Source organism: Antechinus flavipes, chromosome 5 (assembly GCF_016432865.1).
Source record: "Antechinus flavipes isolate AdamAnt ecotype Samford, QLD, Australia chromosome 5, AdamAnt_v2, whole genome shotgun sequence".
In the NCBI taxonomy this organism is placed as follows: domain Eukaryota; kingdom Metazoa; phylum Chordata; class Mammalia; order Dasyuromorphia; family Dasyuridae; genus Antechinus; species Antechinus flavipes.
In genome coordinates, this window is record NC_067402.1 from 115,707,317 (window position 1) to 115,730,996 (window position 23,680).

At 46.2% G+C, this 23,680-nt stretch overlaps 1 protein-coding gene across 1 annotated transcript in view; it reads right to left on the bottom strand.

Annotated features, from left to right (window-relative positions):
* Positions 1-1,468: 1,468 nt before the first annotated feature.
* The window catches only part of SND1 (staphylococcal nuclease and tudor domain containing 1), a 499,624-nt gene continuing 477,412 nt past the window's right edge, over positions 1,469-23,680 (bottom strand). The window contains exons 18-24 of the mRNA XM_051963240.1: positions 15,201-15,342; positions 6,904-7,027; positions 5,869-5,938; positions 4,293-4,406; positions 3,874-4,077; positions 2,224-2,268; positions 1,469-2,115 (exon numbers count right to left, since the gene is read on the bottom strand). Of these exons, the coding sequence (XP_051819200.1) occupies positions 2,050-2,115; positions 2,224-2,268; positions 3,874-4,077; positions 4,293-4,406; positions 5,869-5,938; positions 6,904-7,027; positions 15,201-15,342 (765 nt within the window). The 3' untranslated portion in view covers positions 1,469-2,049. The remainder of the gene's footprint in view (positions 2,116-2,223; positions 2,269-3,873; positions 4,078-4,292; positions 4,407-5,868; positions 5,939-6,903; positions 7,028-15,200; positions 15,343-23,680) is intronic.

Here is a 23,680-nt window from a genome sequence, read left to right on the forward strand (position 1 = left end):
CAATAAACATGTTTTTTCCACATCTTAAAAAAAACCCTCCCTTCCCACTAGCTCTTATCTTCATCTCCTTTTGTTTTTTTTTTTGCTGAGGCAATTGGGGTTAAGTGACTTGCCCAGGGTCACACAGCTAGACAGTGTCTGAGACCGGATTTGAACTCGGGTCCTCCTGACTTCAGGGCTGGTGCTCTATCCACTGCGCCACCTGGCTGCCCCCTTCATCTCCTTTTGTGACTAACCTTAAGGCTATCTACAACAGCCACCTCCCTTCCTCCCCCTTTTTTTAAACTCTCTATGATCTTGCCTTTATCATTCAACTCTCTCCAAAGTTACAAATTATCTACTTGCTAAAATCTAAAATCCTTTTTGATCTCTCTGCAGCCTTTGACACTTTCCTTTCCCAACATCAATTTATGATTTCTCTTCTCTCCAGTGGGGAGTCATTTAAAAACCTTGCACTACATTTATTCTTATGCATTTGATGTTATCACAAAAACAAAAAGTCAAAAGGTTCCCAGAATAGCCTACAATCCTTTCCTATGCTATCTAGGTGGTCGATGTCTTTTGCCCCAGATTCAGAGTAACCATCCTGCTTTGGGACCATTCCTCCCAAAAAGCTTCTCTCCTGGCTCTGGCCTCGGATGGGTGAGACAGAAGGGCCGTAATGGGTAGTGGGACAATGTCTGCTGGAGGACTCCTCTCAGTAGTTCCACTGACTTCTTCAAGCCACGACAGCTGAATTCAGAGTGCCTTTCTTGGCTCTAGGGGGCAGGGAATCATCCTGTAACAGCTGACAGAAGAGAGAACATGCCTCTGCCTCCAAGGTCTAACCTGGCTTCCCATTCCCTCCCCCTGCCTCAGGCTTTTAAGCTGTGCATGTGTTTTATATCTGCCTCCAAGTAGGTATGATTGTACTGTCTGCTGTTGGTGTTCAGTCCTTTCAGTCGTGTTCAACTCTTCATGACCCCTTTTGGGGTTTTCTTGGCAAAAATACTGCACTGGCTTGTCAGTTCCTTCTCCAACCCATTTTACATATGAGGAAACTGAGTTAAGTCCCTGGGGTCACACAGCTAGTGTCTGAAGCTGCATATGAACTCAGGACTTCCCGACTCCAGGCTGGGCGCTCTATCCATTGGGCCAACCAATTGCCCCTATTGTCTCGTCTCACTTGTTTAATCAGAACTCTGGGTCTGAACTGTCTCTTGTCCTACAATACTTGGGTGATGATGAGCTAGGAGTCCCAGAAGTCCTCAGTGGGATGACTCAGCTCAGGGATCCACCGGAAGCATAAAAGGCACAGCCAATAACAGAGGAGAAAGGAGCAGATCCTTAGGGAAACATCCTGGCTCGGTCAGTGGGGGGTCAGGGGAACGGCTTCACGCCCTGGATGACTGTCTGAACGAACACTTTGCCCCCACTGGCTGAGCACGTTGCAGAGCGTTTTCTGGCTTCCATAATGAACAACACGGGCTGCGGACAGCACTGTACTACTTTATTGGGTCTCGCAAGCTTTAAATACAGAACAGGGGTTGGCATCTAGGGTAAGGAGCAAGGGATAGATGCTGCTGGCATTTAAGAATGGATAGATCAGAGAAGTAACGTAATCAACTATCAGTCAGAGAACTAGGAGGCACAGAGGAAAGGAGGCCATATGGGTTAGGGAGGGTACCAAGTGGCAGCTTCTCTTAGCTGATGGCTCTCCCTTGCCTCCCCAGTGCACAAAGTCTTTTTTGTTTATTCCTGTTCATAGGCAAGTTGATTTGAAGACAATTAAAAAACACAAATCAGGTCAGGAGGAACCTGGGACGGCAGTATCCATCAGCCCAGATGGCAATGCCCCCAGCCCCTAGGAAAGCTTTCTGGCTCCCCATCCTCCTGCCTAGGAATTCTGCCTCCCAAGACAGTCCCATATACTGAAGCAAAGCTGGACCCATTCTTTCCCCCTCCCCCGCCTCCCTCCCCTTCCCAGTCCTGGGCTCTCCAGTTGACACCTTCCTCCCAGGGGGAAAAGGTTTTAGTGTAAGCGGTGCTGATGGGGACAAGAGACACTTTCTAGCGGCTGTAGCCAAATTCATCTGCATCATCTGCTCGAAAATCCCCATAACGCCAGAGATTCAGCTGTAACAAGAAAGAGAAAACATTTGGGTTAGTTCAGTGTGTTCTTCCCCAAATGATATGACCCACCTTTCTCCCACCTCATAGTGGTCCTTGGGGGCAGGAACTCACCCTGGCACTCTTGGCTGACTCCTGTGCATTCAGGTACTCTGTGATCTGTAAATTTAAGAGCAGGGAGAAGGATGTCAGGGAAATAGTGGACCACAAGAATTAGCCTATGGCACTCCTAATCTTGTGAATGGCACCCTCTACCCCCGTCATTTTCATCAGGATTAGGAACACGAGGTAAATCGAGAAAATTCAGAGAAGACACGACAGCTGTCCAAGTATTTTAAGGGATGTCATATGGTGCTCCTTTGGCTCCAAAGTGCCAGAACCAGGAACAATAGGATGAAGTTGTAAAAAGGCAAATTTATAGGTTGGGCTCAATACCAGGAAATGACTTCCTCATGGTGAGAGCTGTGCAGAGTAGAATGAGCCTGAGGACTACCACGAGGAGGTGATAACAGTTCTCCTCCTTGGAGGTCCTTGACCATTTGTTGGTTATGACACAGTGGATATTTCCTTTTGTGTACAGTTTGGATTAGATTAGTCACTGAAGTTCCTTCCACTCTCAAATTCTGGTTCTGTGATTTGGGAGATTCCAGAGGCCAGAGAATGCCTGAGCAGTTCTTCAGTTCAATGACTGGAAGAACTCACTCTGCCCTTGAAAAGGTAGCTTTCCAAAGTGGGGGTAGAGGGACAGAGAATGTGAGCAGTCAGGCCCCAAAGTAGAAGGAGAAGCAGCAGCAGAAAAGGCTCTATTTTATAAACAGTGGTGTCTTGTTGCAAATGAAATATTGACTCTCACAATCAACACCATCGACCCATGAACCAGCCACAAATAAATTAGTTAGGACCGGGTCGTCAGGAGAGAAACAGAGAAGGGCAATGGAGAGACTGGAAGAAGGGGAAAAGATAGATGAAATGGAGGAAAGGAAGATAGTAAAGGCCCAAAAGAGGTATTGTTTTCAAACTAAATTTCTCTATTTTCTGCAAACCATTGGGCCAAGAGGTGGAGTGGAAGACAAAAATGTCCTTTTTGCTCAGTGATAAGTTTTCTGACTTATAATGGCAGAGCTAGAAGGAATTTCATATCTCTGATTTACCCTCATGAGAGGGTACGCTGGGATTGACCTGTGTGGGAAGCAGGTTCCCTCCTGTTAGTTGAGAAGTGGCCTTGGTTCCTTACAAAAGGAACCTTTTTCAGTATAGTGAGGGTTAGTAAGTATGGAGATAATCTTGGGATGTGAATGGAAGGGGTGCAGGGCGATGATTTTCATTTTATCGATAAAGAAGATCATATCCCTAGAAGGTGGCTTAAAACACCTCAGCATAGATCTAGGAAGGGAGGCACCTGTTTGTATTGCATTATGGGAGTAACGTACCTTGTCTCCTCATGAACATGAAGAAGGAAGGGGCAAAGACATCTCTGGCCAGAACTGTCTAAATGTGCCCTTTCCTCAAGCCCATCATCCAGGGGAAAAGTTAAGGGTTAATTTCCCTTTCCAGTTTGCACTTAAATTGTTAGTCAAACTCATTTAACTTGGAAAGTAATTAAGTAGTCTGCCTGGCCTTGATCCCTTCTCTCCTTTTCTGTGGCTACTCCCCTTCCATATCCCAATCCCACCCCTAGCCCCGTGGGTAATTTTTGCCACAAGAAAAGCAGCAGAGCCTCAGGCCTTACCATGAATAGAGTGCTTCCCTCCCCTAATAACATACCACTTTCTGGAACTGTTTCTCCTTGCGAACCTCCACCATGACCAGTCCTTCTTTAACCAAGCCCAGTCCCACATCACCCTTGGAATCTGCAAACTGAAGGGTGACATGGGGGCAGCCAGGGCTCATGTGTTCCACATTGAGGAGGCACTGAGTGTTCTGGATGTCCCGAACCACGCTGTCCACAGCATCTGTGCGGGCATCCTCCTGGGGGGCAGAGTAGCACCACAAAGAGCAAGGACATTAGTGACTGGGACATCAGCCCTCCTGGTCCTACTGAGCCCTGTCCAACACGTCCTCGTGCACTCGCTGCTTCCCCCCACGATCTTCCCCCAAGTTGTGCTCATATGCCCGGAGGCACATCTGTCCTAGAGATGGGCAGACATTTAACACAGCATATTAAACAAGGGGTGTGGACTCACATCTTGTGGCACCTGGATGAAGGCAAAGGCATACTCCGTGGCTTGAGCGGGCAGCACTCGGGTGCTGAAGGCGGGCGGTAACGTACCCAGACGGCTAGATGGAAGGATTTCTCTCTGAGGGGAAAGCATAGAAAAGGCACACCTTCAGATCCCATGAGCCTCCATCCTTAGGTTCCCTTCTTTCTGCAGGACACCATCCAGATTGGGCCTTTAGCTCTAGTGAAAATCCCCAAAATCTAACTAAGAGTTTCTGACTCTCAGCCCTGGGGCGGGTTCCCCGGGAGCTGCACCCACAGCCTTTCTCAGCCATCCAACCCCTGGAGGGCAGTGTCCGCCCCAGATGGCAGCTAATCCTAGGGACTCCATTCTTCTCACCCCAGGTCTGGTGCCGGGGACACCCGCAGTGCCTATTAAAATAATCACAGTGATAACTGGGCTAATTATTGTTTCCATTTCCTTCCAAAGACTTATCTTCTGGGAGACAGGTTCCTGATTCTTCTGCTAGGCAGAGACAGAGGAGGTCTCGGCTGTCAGCTAAGAAGGGGAACATCCCGGGAGTCCCTGGAGGGCTGCCTATTCTGCTTTGGCTCTACTAGAGAGCAAATGAGGCCTGGACTCCCATGTTCCCTTGCTTTCAGAGCTTCCTTTTGTTCTCTGCGCCCCATGACTGAGTCTAACCCCTGAGGGGAAACAGGAAGCAGCCCAGGATCAGTGCAGAGGCCCAGCTGGAAAGGCCTTCTCTCTCCTGCCACTGTACCTACAGCATCCACAGTGTGACTCCTATACACCTGCCACACAACTAAGACCTGTTGTCTGGGGAACCTGACTGCAGAGGCTGTAAAAGTTGTTCCTTATTCCTCCTTGTGGCCAAGGAAATGGGGCAAGGGCAGGTGGGGAGGTGTGTGGATGTAGAACAGGTATCATCCCTAACTCTAGGAGTGAAAGATGAAGCTTGGGGTTATGTGAGGGACGTGGAAGACTTGCTGGGATCTCTTGGGATTTCTGTTTGCTGCTGTTGTTGCTCCAGGCCTGAGTTAATTTTCTTTCAGGGTACAGGGATCCTGAGAACACATCTAACCCAGCACAGTCACACACAGACACACTTACAATCTGTGCTCCCATCTTACATGGCTGTGACCTGAGGGGCCGCCCTGAGGGAGAATGAAGGGCATCAGATTCAATTCCTTGCTAGGATTATATGAAACAATACATGGTGGACATATGTACCCGAAGTAGGATATAAGCCTATGGCTCTGACCAGAATACAATTCTCCTATTCCAGGGATTATTCACCTGGGACTTATGAACTTGTTTTAAAATATTATAACTGTTGCTAATTGATTTCTTTTCTAACTTGGAATATTTCATTTTATGCATTCAAAAAATGATTCTAAGAAGCTTTACCAGATTGCCAAGAAATCTATAACCTAAAAAATCTTAAGAACCCCAGTGTTCTCCCCCTTCTTAGAAGTGCAGCTTTGTCTGTACCCCAAGCATGCTAGAAAGCATTCATTTTTCCCCTTCCCAGTGAGTCTTTTGTGTTTGCAGGGTACCCTGCTAAAACCCCAAAACTCACATTGCCATAGTCGATGTAGAAGACGTGAACCTTGTCTGGAGACTCCACCTTTTCTACCCGAGCTCGGTACCTGCAAGAGTATCGGCCATAGTGAAAACACAGCCACAGTAGGTGGGGTTCGGAGCTGAGGTGGGAGAATGGAGGAAGAGGGCCCCAGACTATTCAGAAACCCCCGGGGGGGAATAGATCAGCAGGACCATGCACCAGACCACCTTTCTACAAGCCCAGAGAAGGCTTTGGGGATCACCACTCTCTCAGCCTATGCTGAATGTCCATCCTTCTACTGGATCTCAGTAACCAGGGAAGGAGAGGGGAGGAAGAATGGAATGCATGGAGCAGATTAATGTGTCCTCAGGGCATAAAGCAACAAGACTAATGACTAGATTGATGTCTGCTGTTTAAACCCAGCACACTAAACAGTAGCTGTAATTAGTCGGCAGATCTGTCTGGGAGGCTATAGCAGGGAACACATCCAAGTCACTCTCTCACCCAGGGAAGGCCATGGGCCCTGCCCTCTGCAGCCAGCCTTAGCTGACCCTTTTCCAACTTCAGGGTGCTAGTCTCTCACCAGCCTTGGACAACCTGGGGGTGGCCCCCAGGCTGGAGTGTACTCTTCATGCCTCCCCCCATCTTACCCCCCAACACTGCTGTTTCTGCTGTGTGAGTGTGGAACAAGCCAGTTGGTTCAGTTTCATTAGGCCTTCCCCAGGCTAGTTCCCCAGGGGAGTTGGGAGAATGCCACTTGCTTCTGCATTCGGGGAGCAGGCCAAACTGCAGGGTGCTCTCCTATCCAAACTTGCCAACTGACTGCCCCCAAAGCTGGCTCCGGACTGGCAGGGGGAAATCACCAGCAAGGCAATGCAACCCATCAGCCAAGGGAGCTGCCAGGAAAGGAGCAGAATGATGTCATCACGCCACCTTGGAAAAGCTGCAAACCCAAGAGGGCTGCCTTGGGCCCATGAACGTGAGCGGCTCTGGGGCAGCTCCCAGGACATCCCCTCTCCTCCCCTCACTTGTTCTGTCCAGGGTGCTTACCATTCTTCATCCACAAACTTGGCAATGCAGAATTCTCCTCGTCGAGGGGCATAGGATCCCTCTATGGGTGGGTGGCTGGCAATGTCATTTCTCATGCCTTCCATCAACTTCTCCAGTTGTGTACCTGTGCGTGTGGGTGACAGTGGAGAAAAAGCGAGGTGAGGCCGGTGCGCCGCGCCTCAAGATCCCGCCAGTGCACTGAGTAGGAAGGCAGTGACCTCTTCCATTCCTGAACCCTCAATCATGAGTTGGTCTCCCTACCCTCTCCTTTCTCCCCCCGCCCTCTCCAAGGATGATGAGGGGCAAACAGGATATCAGTGTCTTGGTTATTTAAGGCTTAAGTCAGACTGAAGAGGAAGGGACTGGTCACAATGAGCAAAATGCCTCTTAGGGCTGAGAGTCGGGGGCCTGGGTTCAAATTCCAACTCCGCCTTTACTGAATGGCTGTAAGCCCCATGCCCCCTCTGGTCTTTGTTTCCTCATTGACAACACTGGCCCAAGGTTCCTTCTAGCTGGAAGCCTATGATTCTGTGATTAGGGCAGCTGGACGAGCAGGAAGGAGCATGGCTCCATGGAAGTGGTGCATATTTTTCCAACTCCTACCAGTCCTAAAGGTGGAATTTTTCTAGGAAGAGTGGATCTGACTAAAATCATGGATTCAAAATCACAGTTCTCTGGATATACCAACTCATCTTTTCATCTACTCTTTTCTCTTATCCTCCAGCTTCTCTACTCCAAGATTATATCTGGCCCAAGTCATACAGATGGTTGTCTACCTCCAGGCAAAAAAACTAGTATGGTTACCCCACTACACCATCCTACAATCTACATGGTGAGATGAAAGGCAAAGGTGGAGACAAGGTCCCTTGTCTCCATCACAGAAAATCCTCAAGAAAGGAATAATTAAACAATAGGGATCTGGCCTGAAAAGCAGAGTCAAAATCTAGAAAAAAGTGATAAAACTTTGGCCTAATGAGCCCAGATTCTCCTTTATTCAAATGGATGTGATTTCATCATTGACCTCAATGTTCCTTGGTTTTTAGACATTTTTATCCACTCTGGTGGCCATATGAACTCCAAGGCTGCGGTTGGGTTGGTTTCTTCTTCCCCTGTCCCAATCCATACTGTGGGAATATGGATACAGTGCAAACTTCTAAAACTTCATTTATAATCAATGGCTGCTTCATTGGTAACAGAAGGAATGTCTAGGTGGCCTTTTATATCACAGAAATGCCATCATTTTTTTCTCCCTGTGAGGAAACTTGAATTCCTCTTAATTTTGGGGCAAGCAGCTCCCACCCCTTCCTGGTTTTTCCTTTCTCTTACTACCATGTGCCCTGGGGGATTGGTCCATGCATTTTGTCCCTGTGGGAACCCTTTAAGTTTTCTTCTCTGCACTACTGTCTAACATAGCTTACCTGACGCTCTCCTGGGAAGCCTGCCCTGATTCAACAGCAGATCTGCTGGCTTCTCCCTTGTCTTCTTTCAGGGCAGCCTGCCCAGATCCTAACTCTCCTTTGGCAGATCACATTCTCTATTACTCTCTAGTCACTTCAGAGGATAACTTTGCTCTCAGTGAGGCCAGAGAATTAGACTGTGTGTGTGTGTGTGTGTGTGTGTGTGTGTGTGTGTGTGTGTGTTCTCCTTGCATTTCCAAGAATCTGGATCTGAAGGTAGCTGACTCTTCTCCTCACCCACCAGTGAACATTTTACCATCCTCAATTCCTTCCTACAGAAATGAATGTCACGACTAGGGCTGAGCTTACCCCTAAGACACTTTAGGATCATTTCTATCTCATGACTCACTCATATGGTTTTTCCTGGTTTGAAATTATAAAATCAGAGCTTTTTTGCTCTCCCCTCCCCTGCCCCACTTCTATTGATTAGATACAATTTAATAGGATCAGTTTATCAGTTACTTCCTAAAAGCAAGTTCTAACTTGCTTTAACTAAAAGTAAGTGGTGGATGGGAGAGAGAAAGAACAAAACCATTCAGGTCACCATAAAGAGTAAAAGTTGTCTTGGGGAGGTTGGGAAATGGGAGCATAAAAGCTTCAAAGTTTTTCTCTTTCTCAATTTACTTATTCTCTTCAGTTATTCTGGAAATTCAGTCTGAGGTCATTATTTCTATCCCTTTCCTCTTTTTTGTCCTTGCTGTTCTCTGAAGCTCATTCTTTACTAACCATGAAGTTCTTGTCCTGATGAAGTAACTCCACAATTGTCCTACAAGACATAGTGACTAAAGACTCTATCACAGAACTGGACTTGTGTGGGATAATATGAAAGATGCTGTTCTTCAAAGCACTTCAGGTCTGCCTTGCAGAGACAAAGAAGTACAGGAGAATATGGGACTTGAGAGATGAGGTACTTGACTCTAGACTATTAAATCTCCTATGTGCCAGGCCCTGAGCGAAGCATTTTACAAACACTGACTCATTGGATCCTCACAATCACCCTGAGAAGAGGTGCCCTTATGGTTCTCACTTTACAGATGAGGAGACTGAAGCTAAAAGGCTTGTCAGGGTTACCCAGCTGGGAAGCATCACAAGGTAACTGTAATGTTGGATCCTCATGGTTCTAGGCCACTGTGCCATCAAGCGTCACAAGATCAACTCATGTATGGAAAGACAGGAACCAGAAGGGAAAGGATGGTAGAAGGCATGAGAAAAACAAACAGAAACAGAAGCAGCATTCTTATCAGAATGAACTACATGCCACTGGACAGAAAGAGCAAACAGATCATCAGACTGGAGAAGAGAAGAATTTATGATCAAACAAGAAATAGAGAACATTATGAAATGCAAAATAGATAATTTTGATTATATTAAATTAAAAAGTTTTTGCACAAACAAAACCAATACAGCCAAGATTTAGAAGGGAAGCAGAAAGATGGGAAACAATTTTTATAGCCAGTATTTCTGATAAAGACCTCATTTCTAAAATACATAGAGAACTGACTCAAATTTATAAGAATACAAGTCATTCCCCAATTGATAAAAGTTCAAAGGACATTAACAATTTTCAGTTGATGAAATTAAAGTTTCTACAGTCATATGAGAAAATGCTCTATATCACTATTGATTAGAGAAATGAAAATTAAAACAACATTGAGATACCTCATACCTCTCAGATTGGTTAAGATGACAGGAAAAGATGATAAATATCGGAGGAGATGTGGGAAAACTGGGATACCAATGCATTGTTGGTGGAGTTATGAACTGAACCAAACATTCTGGAGAACCAGTTGAAACTATGACCAAAGGACTATGAAGCTGTGCATACATACCCTTTGACTCAGCAGTGTTTCTACTGGATCTGTATTCCAAAGAGATCATAAAAAAGGGAAAAGGATTCACATGTTGCCAAAATGTTTGTGGCAGCCCTTTTTGTAATGTCAAGGAACTGGAAATTAAGTGGATGTTCATTAATTGGGGAATGGCTGAATAAGTTATGGTATATGAAGGTAATGGAATATTATTATTCTTTAAGAAATAACTGAGTAGACTGATTTCAGAAAAGCCTGGGAAGACTTACATAAACTGATGTTGAATAAAGTGAGAAGAACCAAACAGTAAGATTATGTGATGATCATCTATGATAGACTTAGCTCTTCTTAGAAATACATTGATCTAAGACAATTTCAATGGACTTAGGATGGAAAATGCCACCCACATATATAGAGAGAACTATGGAGTCTGAATAGGGATAAAAGTATAGTATTTTCACCTTTTGTTTTTTGGTTTGTTTGCTTTTTCTTTCTCGTGGTTCCCACCCTCCTCCCCCCGGTCTGATTTTTCTTGCAAAACATGACAAATATGGAAATATATTTAAAAGAATTATGCATATATAACCTATTTCAGATTGTTGTTTTGGGGAGAGGAGAGATAAGGAGAAAAAAAAATGTAGAACACAAAATACTACAAAAATGAATGTTGAAAACTATCTTTACATGTAACTGGAAAAAAAAAGAACCATTGAGAAAATAAAATAAAATTCCTTCCTTCTTTGCAATTAAAAAAAAAAAGGATAGGTAGGAGCCTGTGGATAAAAATTTCTATAGGGCAAGTGAGTCTAGGAAGGATATAAAAGTTTCAAGAACACAATTCTAAAATCCCAAAGAAAAACAATTCATATTATGAGGAAAAAGAAGAGGTCCAAAAAAAAAAAAATTTGATGGGGAAGCACAACTTGTCAACAAGCATTTACTAAATGCTTCCTATATTCTAGACACTATACTAAGTTGAAGGTAAGCAAAAAAAAAAAAGGGGGGTAAAAACAGTGCTTTTCCTCAAGGAGATTACATTATAGTTGGAGAGAACACATAATAAAAAAGTAGTATTTGCAAGATACATATAGTTGCAGGATTCAACCTTAAAAGGGTAAGCTTTGGCACCTAGAACAGATCTATAAAGACTTCTTGCAGAAGTTTGAGCTGAATCTTGAAGAATCTGTGGCTTCTAAGAGAGAAAAGTAAAGTATTTCAGGTATGTGGGACAGCTAGTGCAAAAGCTTGGAGGTAAGAGATGTAACATCCTATCTGAGGAACAGAAGTAGCTAAGTAATTGACTATAAAAAGAAGATGGAAGCAGGGGCAGGTAATGGAGCATGAATACCAAAGAATAGCCCAATCCTGTAAGAAGAGTGCTGAAAGTGCTAAGACTCTGAACAAAGTGAGGCTAGATAGAAAAGGAAAAAGAATTTGAAAAAAAAAAAATTTTTAAACTCATACTATAGAAAAGCTGCTCAAATATGAGACAGAGCTGCTGTTTGGGCCAGAAGGAAGGAGGTTAAAAAAAAAATGGAGAGAAGGCAGAGCTGCATTTTATTTTGCTGGCTTTCTCTGTCAAGGAGAATGATCTCAGACTGAAGGGGACAGATTAAAAATGGCAGGAGGGCACCAGCTCTGGAGTCAAAGAGCTTAGGTTCAAAATTCACCTGTAAATAGGGAGATAGTAACCAGGTGTTCTTAATGAATTCAACTCAGCAGGTACTTTATCCTGGGGAACAGAACAAATGAACAAATACAATTGTTAAGTTATTATAAGTGATCTTTGAAAGATTGTGAAGAAGGGGAGAAGAAATAAGAAGGACGGATATTAACCTGATCTTCAGAAGAGAGAGCAAAATAAAATCTGCCGATAAGCCTGATTTTGATTTCTGCTAAAATACTGGAATATATCACTAAGGGGAAGTTGGTAATTATTAAAAAAAAGAAAAGTGAGCATGAAAAGTCAACATGTATTCACCAAATCTGATCATGCCAGACAAGTTCCTTTTTTGAATGGGCTAGTGGACGGGTAGCCAAGAGTAGTAGTACAAACACAGCATGCTTAGATTTAGCAAAGCATTCAGTAGTGTCAAGCCAATCTTATGTAAAAGTAAAAAGATATGGGCTAGTAGACAGAATGCTTGGATGGTCAGACCTAGAGCAATCCTGACTTGGATAAAGACATAGATAATACACTTATCAAATTCACATATGGTACAAAGCCAGGATAGATAACATACTGGATAACAGAGATAGGTTCAAAACAAACTTGACAGGGAACATTGGGCCAAATCTAAGATGATGAAATTCAGTAAGGATAAATGTACAGTCTTATATTAGATGGAAAAAAAATCAATTTTTAAAGTATAAAATGAAAAAGATATGGGAGTTCTAGTGGCATGAAAGTTCAATGAGTCAACAGTGTGATGTGGCTGCCAAAAACTGAATGTGATAAATATAGGGCTATATGAAGAGTGATCAAGTGTCCAGGTCCAGGGAAGTTATCATCTTCTTGTACTTCAGACCTCGTCTGGAACATTATGCTTAGTAGGAGGCACTATAATTTTGGAAGGAAATTGATAGGGTGGAGAGCATCTGAAGAAAAGTAGCCAGAATGATGAAGAATCTCAAGATCATGCTTCATGCTAGTTAGTGAAAGAGACCAGGGATGTTTAGCTTAAAAATGAAAAGATTTTGGGACAGGGAACCAATGATAGAAGAATCCAAGCTTGTGAGAGTCTATCATAAGGAAGAGGGAAAACTGCAAAGCAAGGGCTTCCTAACAATGAGAGCTACCCCCCAGCAGGAAGGACTACCTTGAAAATGATGGGTTTCACTTCCCTGAAGTTTTTCAAGTAAAGGCTGTATACATTTCTCAGAGATGTAGTGAGATTCCTTCAACTGTGGGCAGACCCCATAACCTCTCTGAACCCGTTTCCTCATCTATAAATTGAGGATTTTAATACTTGTATCTGTCTATTAATACTCTGTAGTTATCTGTGGCTGTGAAGATTAAATAAGTGAATATATGACACACACACATACACACACACACACATGCAAACTGTGTGTATGTAGTTTTGTAAAGAATGCTCAAAATGCTCGCTCTATTATTCATCTTCAATCTCTCTTTTGACAGTTTTTCAACCTCTCGACACTAATTAAAATCTCTATGTGTAGGTGAAGATGCTGCACGATGTGAATTCAAGCTACTATTATTGTCAAAATGAGAAACTATGGCAAACAGTCTTCAATACTGGTCTAGTGTCCTCTTTGTTGTGGGACGCTACTTTCACAGAAGTACCCAACTTTATTTGAGCAAAACTAGATACCCGTTTTGCTCCCATTCCAAAAATGACCACTACTTGGTTTTGTCTCATTAAAACAGCTACTTTTTCATGAGTTTGATGCAAGTTGGTTTGCCTGACAATTCTCTGCAAACTTTGGCACTTTGGCCTTGTGTCTAGGTTTGGTTCTCATTTCTACCATATAGAAATCCTTACTCTCATTCAATTCAATCCAGAGTTGTCTATGATCATGCTAGAGAAAAAAGTAATTTTTTTTTCAACTTTAGCATATTAGACATAACCAGCACAGCACTGTGGGCAGAGCCCAGGATTTGGAGGCAAGAAAACTGGGTTCAAATTTTACCCACACTTATTAGTTGTGTAATTGCAGGCAAATCATTTAAACCCTCGGAGGCTTGGCTTTCTGATTTCCAGAATGGGGAGAATAATCCTTTCACTGCTGCTCTCTCACTGTGCTGGAGGAAAGCCTTTTGTAAACCTCAAAGCTGCATATAAATAGGAATTCTTCAGTTCTGATTTCCTGGCTGGGCTCCAGGGTCCGAGGCAGCTTCCCCTGAGGTGGTGTCAGTATCTCCTAAGCCAGCCCAACTCGCAGCTCCCCAGTCTCTCCTAGGATCCCTCTTGTCCCAATGCCAAAAGCTGCTCACTCTCTTCTCCTGCTCTATAACTAGGGATATTTTTCTCCTCCTTTTCTCTCATCGCAGACGCAGAGAGCCTAAGTCCAATAAAGGACGGGTGTCTGTCAGAATAGCCCGGCTCCAAAGGCAGCTTCTTGAGAAACACCATGAGAGAGGAGGAGGTGAGACCATCAGGGCCTGGGCTGTGCGAGCTGCTGGAGCCTCCTCCTTGGCCCTGCTCCTTGGCTGTTGCTGCCCCTCAGCTCCAGGCTTGCCTGGAGGATGTTGTGAGAGCCTCCTCTTTTTCACTCATCACTCTGTTCCTCCAGGCAGGGTAGAGATGAAAGGGGGAAGGAAGTACACAAGGGAGGGCAGGGAGGCTTGGCTCAGCCTCTAAAGGTCATCTTTTTAATGCCTCTCTGGCCTCCAGGAGCACGATTTTCCATAGGCAGAAGAGGCTGGGAAAGGAGGAGCTGCAAGGGGGTGAAGAGAGGCTAGGGGCTTTAGGAGGGTTGGCAATGCCCATGGGACGCCTACCCCCAGAGCTCCGCTTGTTTCCATGGTAACTGGCTACTCACTCCACTCGGGGTTCTGTTAACCTCTAAAGGAAAAACACCCAGCACAGGCGAACCAAGGATCTTCCCTTTTTGGCTCTCTTCCCTGGGGAGATGTGCACCTCAGAAAATGGAATCATGAGGTGGGAGGAAGAAGGGGTGTGCTTACGTCGACTCTTGGACACCGAGACAATCTGTTCCCTACTTAGCCTGGTCAAGGTGTTCTGGGGAGAAAGTGGAAATCCCTTATCTTCTGGAAACCATTGGCCACATTCGCTGCCTCGTGGTGTTTCCAAGTCTCTGCAGTGGGTTCAGGGAAGAACCTGAGTCTCTGTACTAAAAGTAGTGAGACGGGCTTCCGCAGGATGTGGTGAAGAAAGAACAGGAACCTGACAGGCGTCAGGTGGGGTGGGGGATGCTAAGGGCAAACCTGGATGCATCAGGCCTTCAGGGAAACTTATTCTCAAGGGGCCCCTTATCTTTCTCCCACTGGACAAAAGGAGAAAGGAGCTTTTCGGCACAGGGAGAATGGCAAGCCCAGCTCGCTCACCGGTCTCCACATCCTGAACATAAAAATGCAGGTCGTCGGTGATCTCCGTCACAAAGACGGGCTTGTAGCTGGCGGAGCGCTCCTTTTCTTCCAGCACCGGCGACACCTCTTCCACGGGCTGCTCCTCATAGTGGGCCCACACCTGTGGGTAGAGAAGGGGAGAGAAGCACAGACAGTCACACAGAGGGACGGGGTCGGTCTTACACAGATATGGGACCGGGACAAGAAGGTGCATGAGGAGAAAAAGGGGGAGCCAACTGGAAGTCTTCTCTCCGGGCATCTTACCCTGTCTGCTATTTCTCCCCCCTCCCTGTCTGTCTGCTCAATGTTCCCGTTGACTCTGGAAGACGTGGAGCTCATCCAACAAAGTTTCTAGGTGTTTTCACTGTATAATACCTTCTAGGTGACCTGGCTAAGTGTTTCAGAATAGGAACTACTGGGACTACCTAAGGCAGCTTGGGAAAGTGGGAAAGACTGAATTCCGAGGTAGAGGGCTCTTGGTTTCAGTCTGCTTGTTTCAGTAGTATTCACTCTCTGTGACCCCACTTGGGGTTTTCTTTGCCAAGAAGCTCTACTCTAGCTCAGGGGCCTTGCTGAGGAGAAAGCATGATGCCAGAAAAGCGGGTACTTAGCAACGAAGAACATTTGTTGATCTGAGGATAAGAATTTTTCTATCTTCAGATATAGCCATAACAAGCAACTTTCTCATGAGAATTTTTCTCTGGCTGTTTCCTAGCTTCCTTGTTACCAAAAAGATAATTTGGTTCTCAAGAGACAAGAGAGGAGTGGTGAGCCAATATCCCTGAGTTTACACAGTCTTCAGCTTCAGCACAAGCAACAGGAAACTGACGCCTCTGACTCCTCAGAGCTGGCCCTCAATGGACTGCCACTTCCTCCAGTTAGTTTTACAGATGAGGAAACTGAGGCAGACAGGATGAAGTGACTTGCCCAGGGTCACACATTCATAAGTGCCCGAGGCCACAACTGAGTACAGGAAGAGGAGTTCACCCTCTCTGCCACCACCTGGCTCTGTCACTAATTACTGAGATGACTCTGAACAACTCCCTTACCCCACTCTGGGTCTCAATTTTCCTATCTGTAAAAAGAGGGATGCTGACCTTGATGACATTCCAGCTCTGAATCAATGAGGAGTTGAGAGACTGACTGAGGAGGATGGGTAGGCCCCGGGCCTGCGGGAGGACAGAGCAGGCCCAAAAGGGAACAGGCCCGCTCTGAACTCCACAGGTGAGGTGCTAGGGCGAGTCCTTTAAGTCCAACCTCTGAGGCCCTCAGCACCTGAGACTGCCCCAGGCAGCACAGGGATCAAGGACCCTGGTCCCTTTTTCCTACTGCAGAGGCTGGGCTGCTCCCTTTCTAACCTCTCCTCCCTTCCCTCTCTTCTCCTCCCACCAAGCTGTCAGGGCTGGGGTGGCTCCGACGCTGATTCAATGTGATGGCACGTCAAGTCCAATCCTGCAGGAGGGAGATTATCCGAGGGCTGGGGCCTGTCAGACCTGGGAAGGGAGGTGACTTTCTAGTTGAGCAGCTGGAAGCTGAGGACAGTGGTGGGTGGTGCTAGAAGAAGGTCTAAGACCACAGGGTGGGACAGACAAAGTACACGGGAGGCCTGGTCCTCAATGGGGCATTACATAGAGAGGGACCCCAATGGCCAGGAGGTGAGAGACAGGAATGTAATAGAAATACTTGTGACCTGGTAGCAAGGCGTCCTGGCTCCTTGTCACAGAGCCGTATGACCTTGAGGAAGTAATTTAGATTCTTTGGGTCTGTTTCCTCATTTGAAAAATGGGGGCTGAGGGGTAGGAGTGGGCAGAGGAGGGGTGAGGATAAACTGGAAACTCTCCAATGCCCCTCCCAGGTTTAGCATTTTGTAACTAAGATTTTCTGACAGCCAGAACTGGCCTCCTATTCATACTTGGAAATGGAAGCAGAGTGCAGGTAAAGAGTGTGAAATGCCCCCCTGGGTAGAGAGGGCATCCCATCCCCATTCTGACAGGGGCCGTGTTCCACCATATGATTCATAGAGGGCACTTCAGGGCTAGTTGCAGGGGATGCTGACTAAAGCTGTAGGTGCGGTTTTTGTGGTGTCAAACCTGCTTTCAAGATTTCCATTCTACAAAACAGAATTTTGTCAAGATTCCTCTCCTCGTTTCCCAAGATAAAAGTGTATATGACTATTGGATCGAGTGTTAGCACTGTATGTGATTATGTGGGGAAGGAAATAATAAGATGAGAGAAAAAAGTAGAACATTTAGAACTTTTTAAAGTACTGCTATTTCTTTCTTCATTTTGCCACTCAATTAATTACTTCTTCACATATTAACTTCCACTCTATTAATTCCTCTACCTAATACCATTACCCATCACACCATATATTATGTTTACTCTCCAATATCCTTATATTCAAGACACTTCCACATATTCTTACACTCCCATTAAGTCTGCCCACCAGATTCACACAGACTTGGTCAACACACAAAAAAAGACCCTCTTCCCCAAAATTTGGCTGACCAGAAAAAGTGAGTATGACAGGTTTTCAAATGCCTATTTCTTGCTGCCCCAATTAGCTTTGACTATTCTTTCACCAATGGAACCCATCCCCAAAACTGGGACTAGAGGTACTCAACTCCCTAGCTTGTGCTTTCTGCCTTGGTTTGCTAAGAAATGAAGTTGTCTGCTAGTCTTCTGGGGCCTAACTTTTTTTTTTTTAAACTCTTAGTAAATTTATTGATCTTCAATACACATTATGAATCATGTTGGAAGAGAAAAATCAGAGCAAAAAGGGAAAAAACCCATGTAAGAGAGAAAAAAGAAGTGGACATAGCATGTGTGTGCTGATTTACATTCTGTCTCCATAGTTCTTTTTCTGGATGGCATTTTTGTTCCAACGTCTATTGGAATTGCTTTGGATCACTGAACCACTGAGAAGAACCGAGTTTTTCATAGTTGATCATCAAACATTCTTGATTAATTGTGTACAATGTATTTCTGGTTCTGCTTGTTTTGCTCAGCATCAGTTTATGTAAATCTTTTTCTAGGGCCTAACATTTTATCTATGGCAGAGTTTCTCCACACTGCCAGTCTGAATTTGCCCAGCTATGCCTGCTTGCCAACAATGTTCCCCTATCTCTAGGGCACATGGAGAATTTCCTAATTTAGGATTATCTCTGGATCAGTTGGGCTGCTTGTTGCTTCAATCAGATTATTAATGCTGGACTAACAGAGCCCATGCTGCCACCCAACACTCCTGTGTAGTCCCTCTCATAGATTCCTTTTTTTTCCTCTGCCTCCCCTATTGCTCCCCTTATTTCCTCTTAGACTCCTAACACTCTTTCTTCCCTGTTACCTTATGTGATCCCAGGGTCTTCCCTCCCCAAACCTCTACCAGAGCCCACTGAATCCAAGAGGCAGTGTCCCTGGGGTGATCCCAGGACAGAACCTAGGTTGGGGGAGAAGCACACAGCAGCCTCAGTACTAACTCTTCCTGGTCTCTCTCCTCCTGTTCTGGTGGGGAGAAGAATGCCAGAGCATGAAGGATAAATCCAGAACGACTGTGAGGAGTGAAAGAAATTCTGGTGATAGTACCAGGCTCCATAAACAAAGAGAGAAGAGAAGTCATCTTTGTTTAGGCCATAATGGGAGTCTGTGCTCTTGATATCTAATGAAGGGGAGTCACAATCTGTATGAGAAAAAAGTTTTCCAGCATAAGTGGAGTAATCTTGGTATCCCTGGATGGTGAAGAGAGCGGACTGATCTTTCCTTGATCCCTACTGTGATAGCTCAAGGGGATTTAGCAGCATTAAGGTAAAGGCTATATCAAGAGTTCCACAGCTGCCCTCAGAACAAGGGACGGGAAGTAGCGCCTGGGGAGGCCAGTCACCCGATACAAGATGTTAAGGAGTCAGTGAAACCAAGGGCACTAATGGAGGAGTGTCAGGATCTGGTGGGTCAAAGGCTAAAGGTGAGAAAGAGGAAGACCAAGGATGAAGACTGTGGGTTCATTTTTTTCCTCAGGAGAGGCAGTGTGATGTAGTGGAGAGAATGCTGGACCTGGGTTAGAGTCTTGCCTTTGCTGCTACTACCTGGGTGACCCTGGGCAAGTCATGGACTTTCTTCGAGCCTCAGTCTTCATTCTTGTAAAATGAGGGAGGGCAGCCTCTTGCTCCTGGAGGCCAGTGGCCGCCGGCAGACGGAGATGGGTTGTGGAACTTCATTACGGGAAGAAGGTAGGGAGGACGTGGTCTTCAGGACGCAGGTTGGCCGGCCCGCCCCGGAGCCGAGGGGGGCTCTGGTGGTAGCGATCCGCTCCCCCTCCACTCTGGATGTTGGGCCGTGAGAAGATAGACATTGACAAGACATCTGCTAATGCCACGTCCTGCCTGCCATCACACACTCCCTCGCTTCATCACTTCAGATCACCAAGAAGCGGTGTGTCACTTGTAATCCCCAAGGCTGACACTCCGACTGTCACCGAAGAGGCCTCTGCAAGGCGCAGAGCAAGCCCCGTCTCCTCCCAGGGAGCCGCAGCACCGGGCGGCACTTGGGCCGCTCCCCTCGATTCCTCAGTGGGAGAGTCTGGACAAGGGGCTTCCGGAGCCTCACGGGGACAGCGGGGGCAGGAGAGCGGCCCCAGCTAACCGCAGAGCGCTGGGCGCTGCTGGCTCGCCCTTCTGCCGCGGGCCAGCTATATTTTCCAGCTCTATGTTTACTCATCTGTTTGGTGGATTAGTGGTTAAAAAGAAAGAGGCTACAGCGACTCCTCTCCTCCATCCCAGGTTCCCTTTAGGCCCAGACCTGAGAAGGAGATTTTTGCTAGACCAGGGGAAGTTCTCCCCCTGCTCTCCACTCACTAGGCTGGGATGGCCCTGTCTACACACTCCTTCTGAGCAATGGTCCCAAATCCAAGTGAAGTCCAGCTTTTCCCTTTTTCTTAACTTCCTCCCCAAAAGTTCTTTGCCCCACAAATCTCCATTTTGCTGCAGCACTGTGAACCACTACCTGTTGGTGGGAGCTGGTAAAGAACCTGTACGGCAAGGCCAGGAGCATGGGGTGAAGGGCAAATCAGGCCAGGAAGTAGTAGCTTTCTTTTCCGTCCTGTCTCTTCCCTCCCAGGGAGCCCCCCATCCTTAGTTGGCAGGAGGTGGGAAGCATGGCCTGGGGAATCTGCTGGCTCAAGTCTTTCCTTGCTAAACTCTATTTAATACTGCTATTCTCAGGCTTCAGAGGAGGGACTGGCTTGGGGCCAGGGTGGAGGATGCCTTGACACCCGCAGCAGGGGAGACAAATAAATAAAATGAAATCAATGGCCAATGATACCCTCTTTTTCTCAGGGCCATGATGGGATGGGAAGAGATAGAAAACAGGCAGTATAACGGAAAGAGGAAACTCTTGCTGACCCCATGGCTTCCAGGTCTACCCTGGGCCCTGGAAAGAAAATGGGGTGTGCCGTTAGTCAGCCTCCTACTAGGGGGAGGGTGTGGCTCTACCCAGTCCTTTCACTGAGGAGTCTATGTAGGGACAGGGAGGAATTAGCCCAGCAGGGGGTAGCTACTAAATGGAAAATCCAATTGTCAGGTTCTCCAAATAGATGCATGTACACGTGCCTGGGTGTGAGGGTGTGCAGGCAATCACAAGCATCACCCCCTTTGCCCCCGGTCTTGTGCTTTTCTCCTACCATCTCCCCCAGAGTCCCAGAGAAGAGAGGACAGGCCCACTTCCTGAGCTCTTAGTGGGTGCTTTTTCTCAGCTCTGATGTACTAATATCCCCAATGTCCATCTCTTCTTGTTGCTTAGCTGACCACAGACATCCCTTCTTCATTCACAGTGCCTTGGTGATTTTGTCTGGAGCTTAACTTAATGTATCTTCTGCCAAAACAAGTCCAATGGTCTTGGGTTCTGGTTCCAAAGACTCACCAGATTTTCGTGCCCCAAGGCCAGCAATCATGCCCTGCAGTCCTACTAGTGGCCCCTGGTGCAAGGTCAGCTAGCCAAGCCGGGGCCTGCAAGGAGATCTGCACGGAGCAGGCTCGGCAGCTCTGCCAGCACCTATAGGGCCCTGAAGAGGCTCTGCAGTCTGCTTGGGGTAGGGGTGGGAGGTAGAAGGTAGAAGGAGAGCAGCCCCTGGCACAGGGAGGGAGGCCCTGCTCTTTAACTGGCCTGAAATAAAAACATTCAATCTAAGTAATTAATCACCGATGACTTCCTGGCTTTATCAAAGGGCAACAGCAAATGATGACTTGGGCTCGTTGAGCCAATCTACTTTAGAGTAAATAATGACGCCTGAGCCCAACACCTGGCACGGGCTGTGCTCCCTTCATCCCCCACTGGCTTAAGCCTGGAGGGCCTGGCCTCTCCTACTCTTGGCTCAAGAGGTCTGGAGAACGGTTTCCATCTGCAGTGGGCAGCGAGGAAGTGGCTGAGTGGGAGTGACAGAAGGAGAGGCTGTTTTTGAATCTGGGTCTTGAAAATGGGTGTTTGCTGCTCATACTACTCATCGTGACTACTCAGAGAGGACTTCAACCTCTGCTGACGTGGCACTTACCTAAACATATCAACCAACTCTCATCTCCGTCTTGGGAACTTAGAATATGCAGCAGAAAAGACAGGGTTTTTTATATGGCAGAAAATGCCTTTTTTTTTTTTTCCCTAGTAAATGAAAGCGTTTAATGAAGCCTCAATGGTTTAAAGGAAAATTAAATGGACACGTTTACTCCTAATTGGTTTAATCTGACATGCTTTAAGAAGTCTCTTTAAACTGATAAAGAAACAACGAAGAGGGAAAGAAAACCTGCTAAGCCCCGCCTCCACATGTTTAGAGAAGGTGGCGGGGCAGGAAAACGAGGATGTTTGGGAAACTGGGCTTTGGAGAATAAAACAAGATATTCTAGTCTTTCAATTTCTCCCATCTCACCATCCTTCACTTCTCAGCATCCAAAGCACCAGCTCTCATGCATTTCAAATAATTTTTTTTCTTTTCAAGAGCCACAACAAAAAAAGATGGAAAATCCTTTCCTAGTTGAGGGGTATTTATTTGTGTACAGAAAGTTGGCTTGTATCACAAAGTGATTATGGGGAATCTCTCATGGTCTCTCATACCTCACTATTATCTTGGATGATTTCTGAACTGCAATTTAATATTGCTTTCCTCAACTTCCAAAAAATCTGTTTATTTGGCTTATTCTAGGTGGGTAGATGGGTGATTTGGGAGGAAAGGCAGGAATGAGGAGGAAAGAGAGAAGTTTAAGGGGAAAAAACCAATTCCATGGGGGACGAAAGATAAAGGCAGAAAGAGATAAAGGAAGGAATCTTTTATAGGGAGAAATGAAAAAAAGAGCAGAGGAACCCCTGCCTTTAGTTAGGTAAGCAGGCCCCACTCTGGGAATTGGAGACGTGGAACCAGATGATTACCCCCATAGGGAAGGAAACATTTATTCCTGGAACAAATTTATGGCTCAGCACGCCTGTCCTACAAAATCCTCCTCAAGCACAGAGAAACCCTGACAAATTGGTGGCCGATTGATTTATCCCCATTATCAGTGCTGGGCTGTAAGTCAACCACTGCCAGGGTTTTGGAGAGGGTAGGTGGGGGTAGGGAAGGCTGGCTCCCATCACCCAAGTACTTTGTTCTTTAATCGACAATTTGTTTCCCAAAAATGCTTCCTGACCCATCCCCCATCTCTTCAATGCAGTATCTGCAGAGGCTGATATACTGTAAATCTGCCATCCTAACAGGTTTATGTCTCTCCGGGGGTAGCTTCCAAAATGGGCTTCCCAGCGGCGGGGTAATGTGAAGCAGATTCAAATGAGGGCTCTGGGCTATCCAAGGAATCCTGGAGAAGACAGGGGTCTGGTAAAAGTACAAGGATCCCCTCTTTCTCTCCCTCATGGGGGCTCAGCCCCCATTGTTAATCCATCTTCTCACTCCAAATGCCTTATTGTTACAAAGACTAAATGAGCATTCTTGAGCTAAACCATGAACGACAGCTGCACCTGGGGCAGAATGACTCAATGTCCTGGATAAGAAGTTAAGAGGAGACTCCTGTCTGACCCAAGCAGATGGCTCCCTCTGTGGCTGTCCCTGCCTCGGCAAAGGGCTTACTGATGTAACTTCAAAGATCCGTAGTTCTGTAGGTGTGGGTATCTGCCCCGCTGACACCAACCAGAAATCCACTGCAATTTAGTAGATGACTGAGAATTGTTTTGGGGGAAAACAAAATCTTTATCCTACGACCAACCTGGCGATGAGCCTGCCTGGGCTCAGTGAGCTTGGCCCACTGAGAAGCTAGATTTAGGGTCCCCCCCACCTACGCCATTCCAGCTGTGGGACCTGCCTATGCTGGGCGCCCCTGGCCCGGCCTTTAAAGTCAGGGCTCCCTTACGGCGTGCAGAGGCGTCAGAGTCGCCTGTAGTAGAAACTTTTTAACTCCACCTGCTAACTCCAGGTCTTGCTGGTCAGTCCCAGC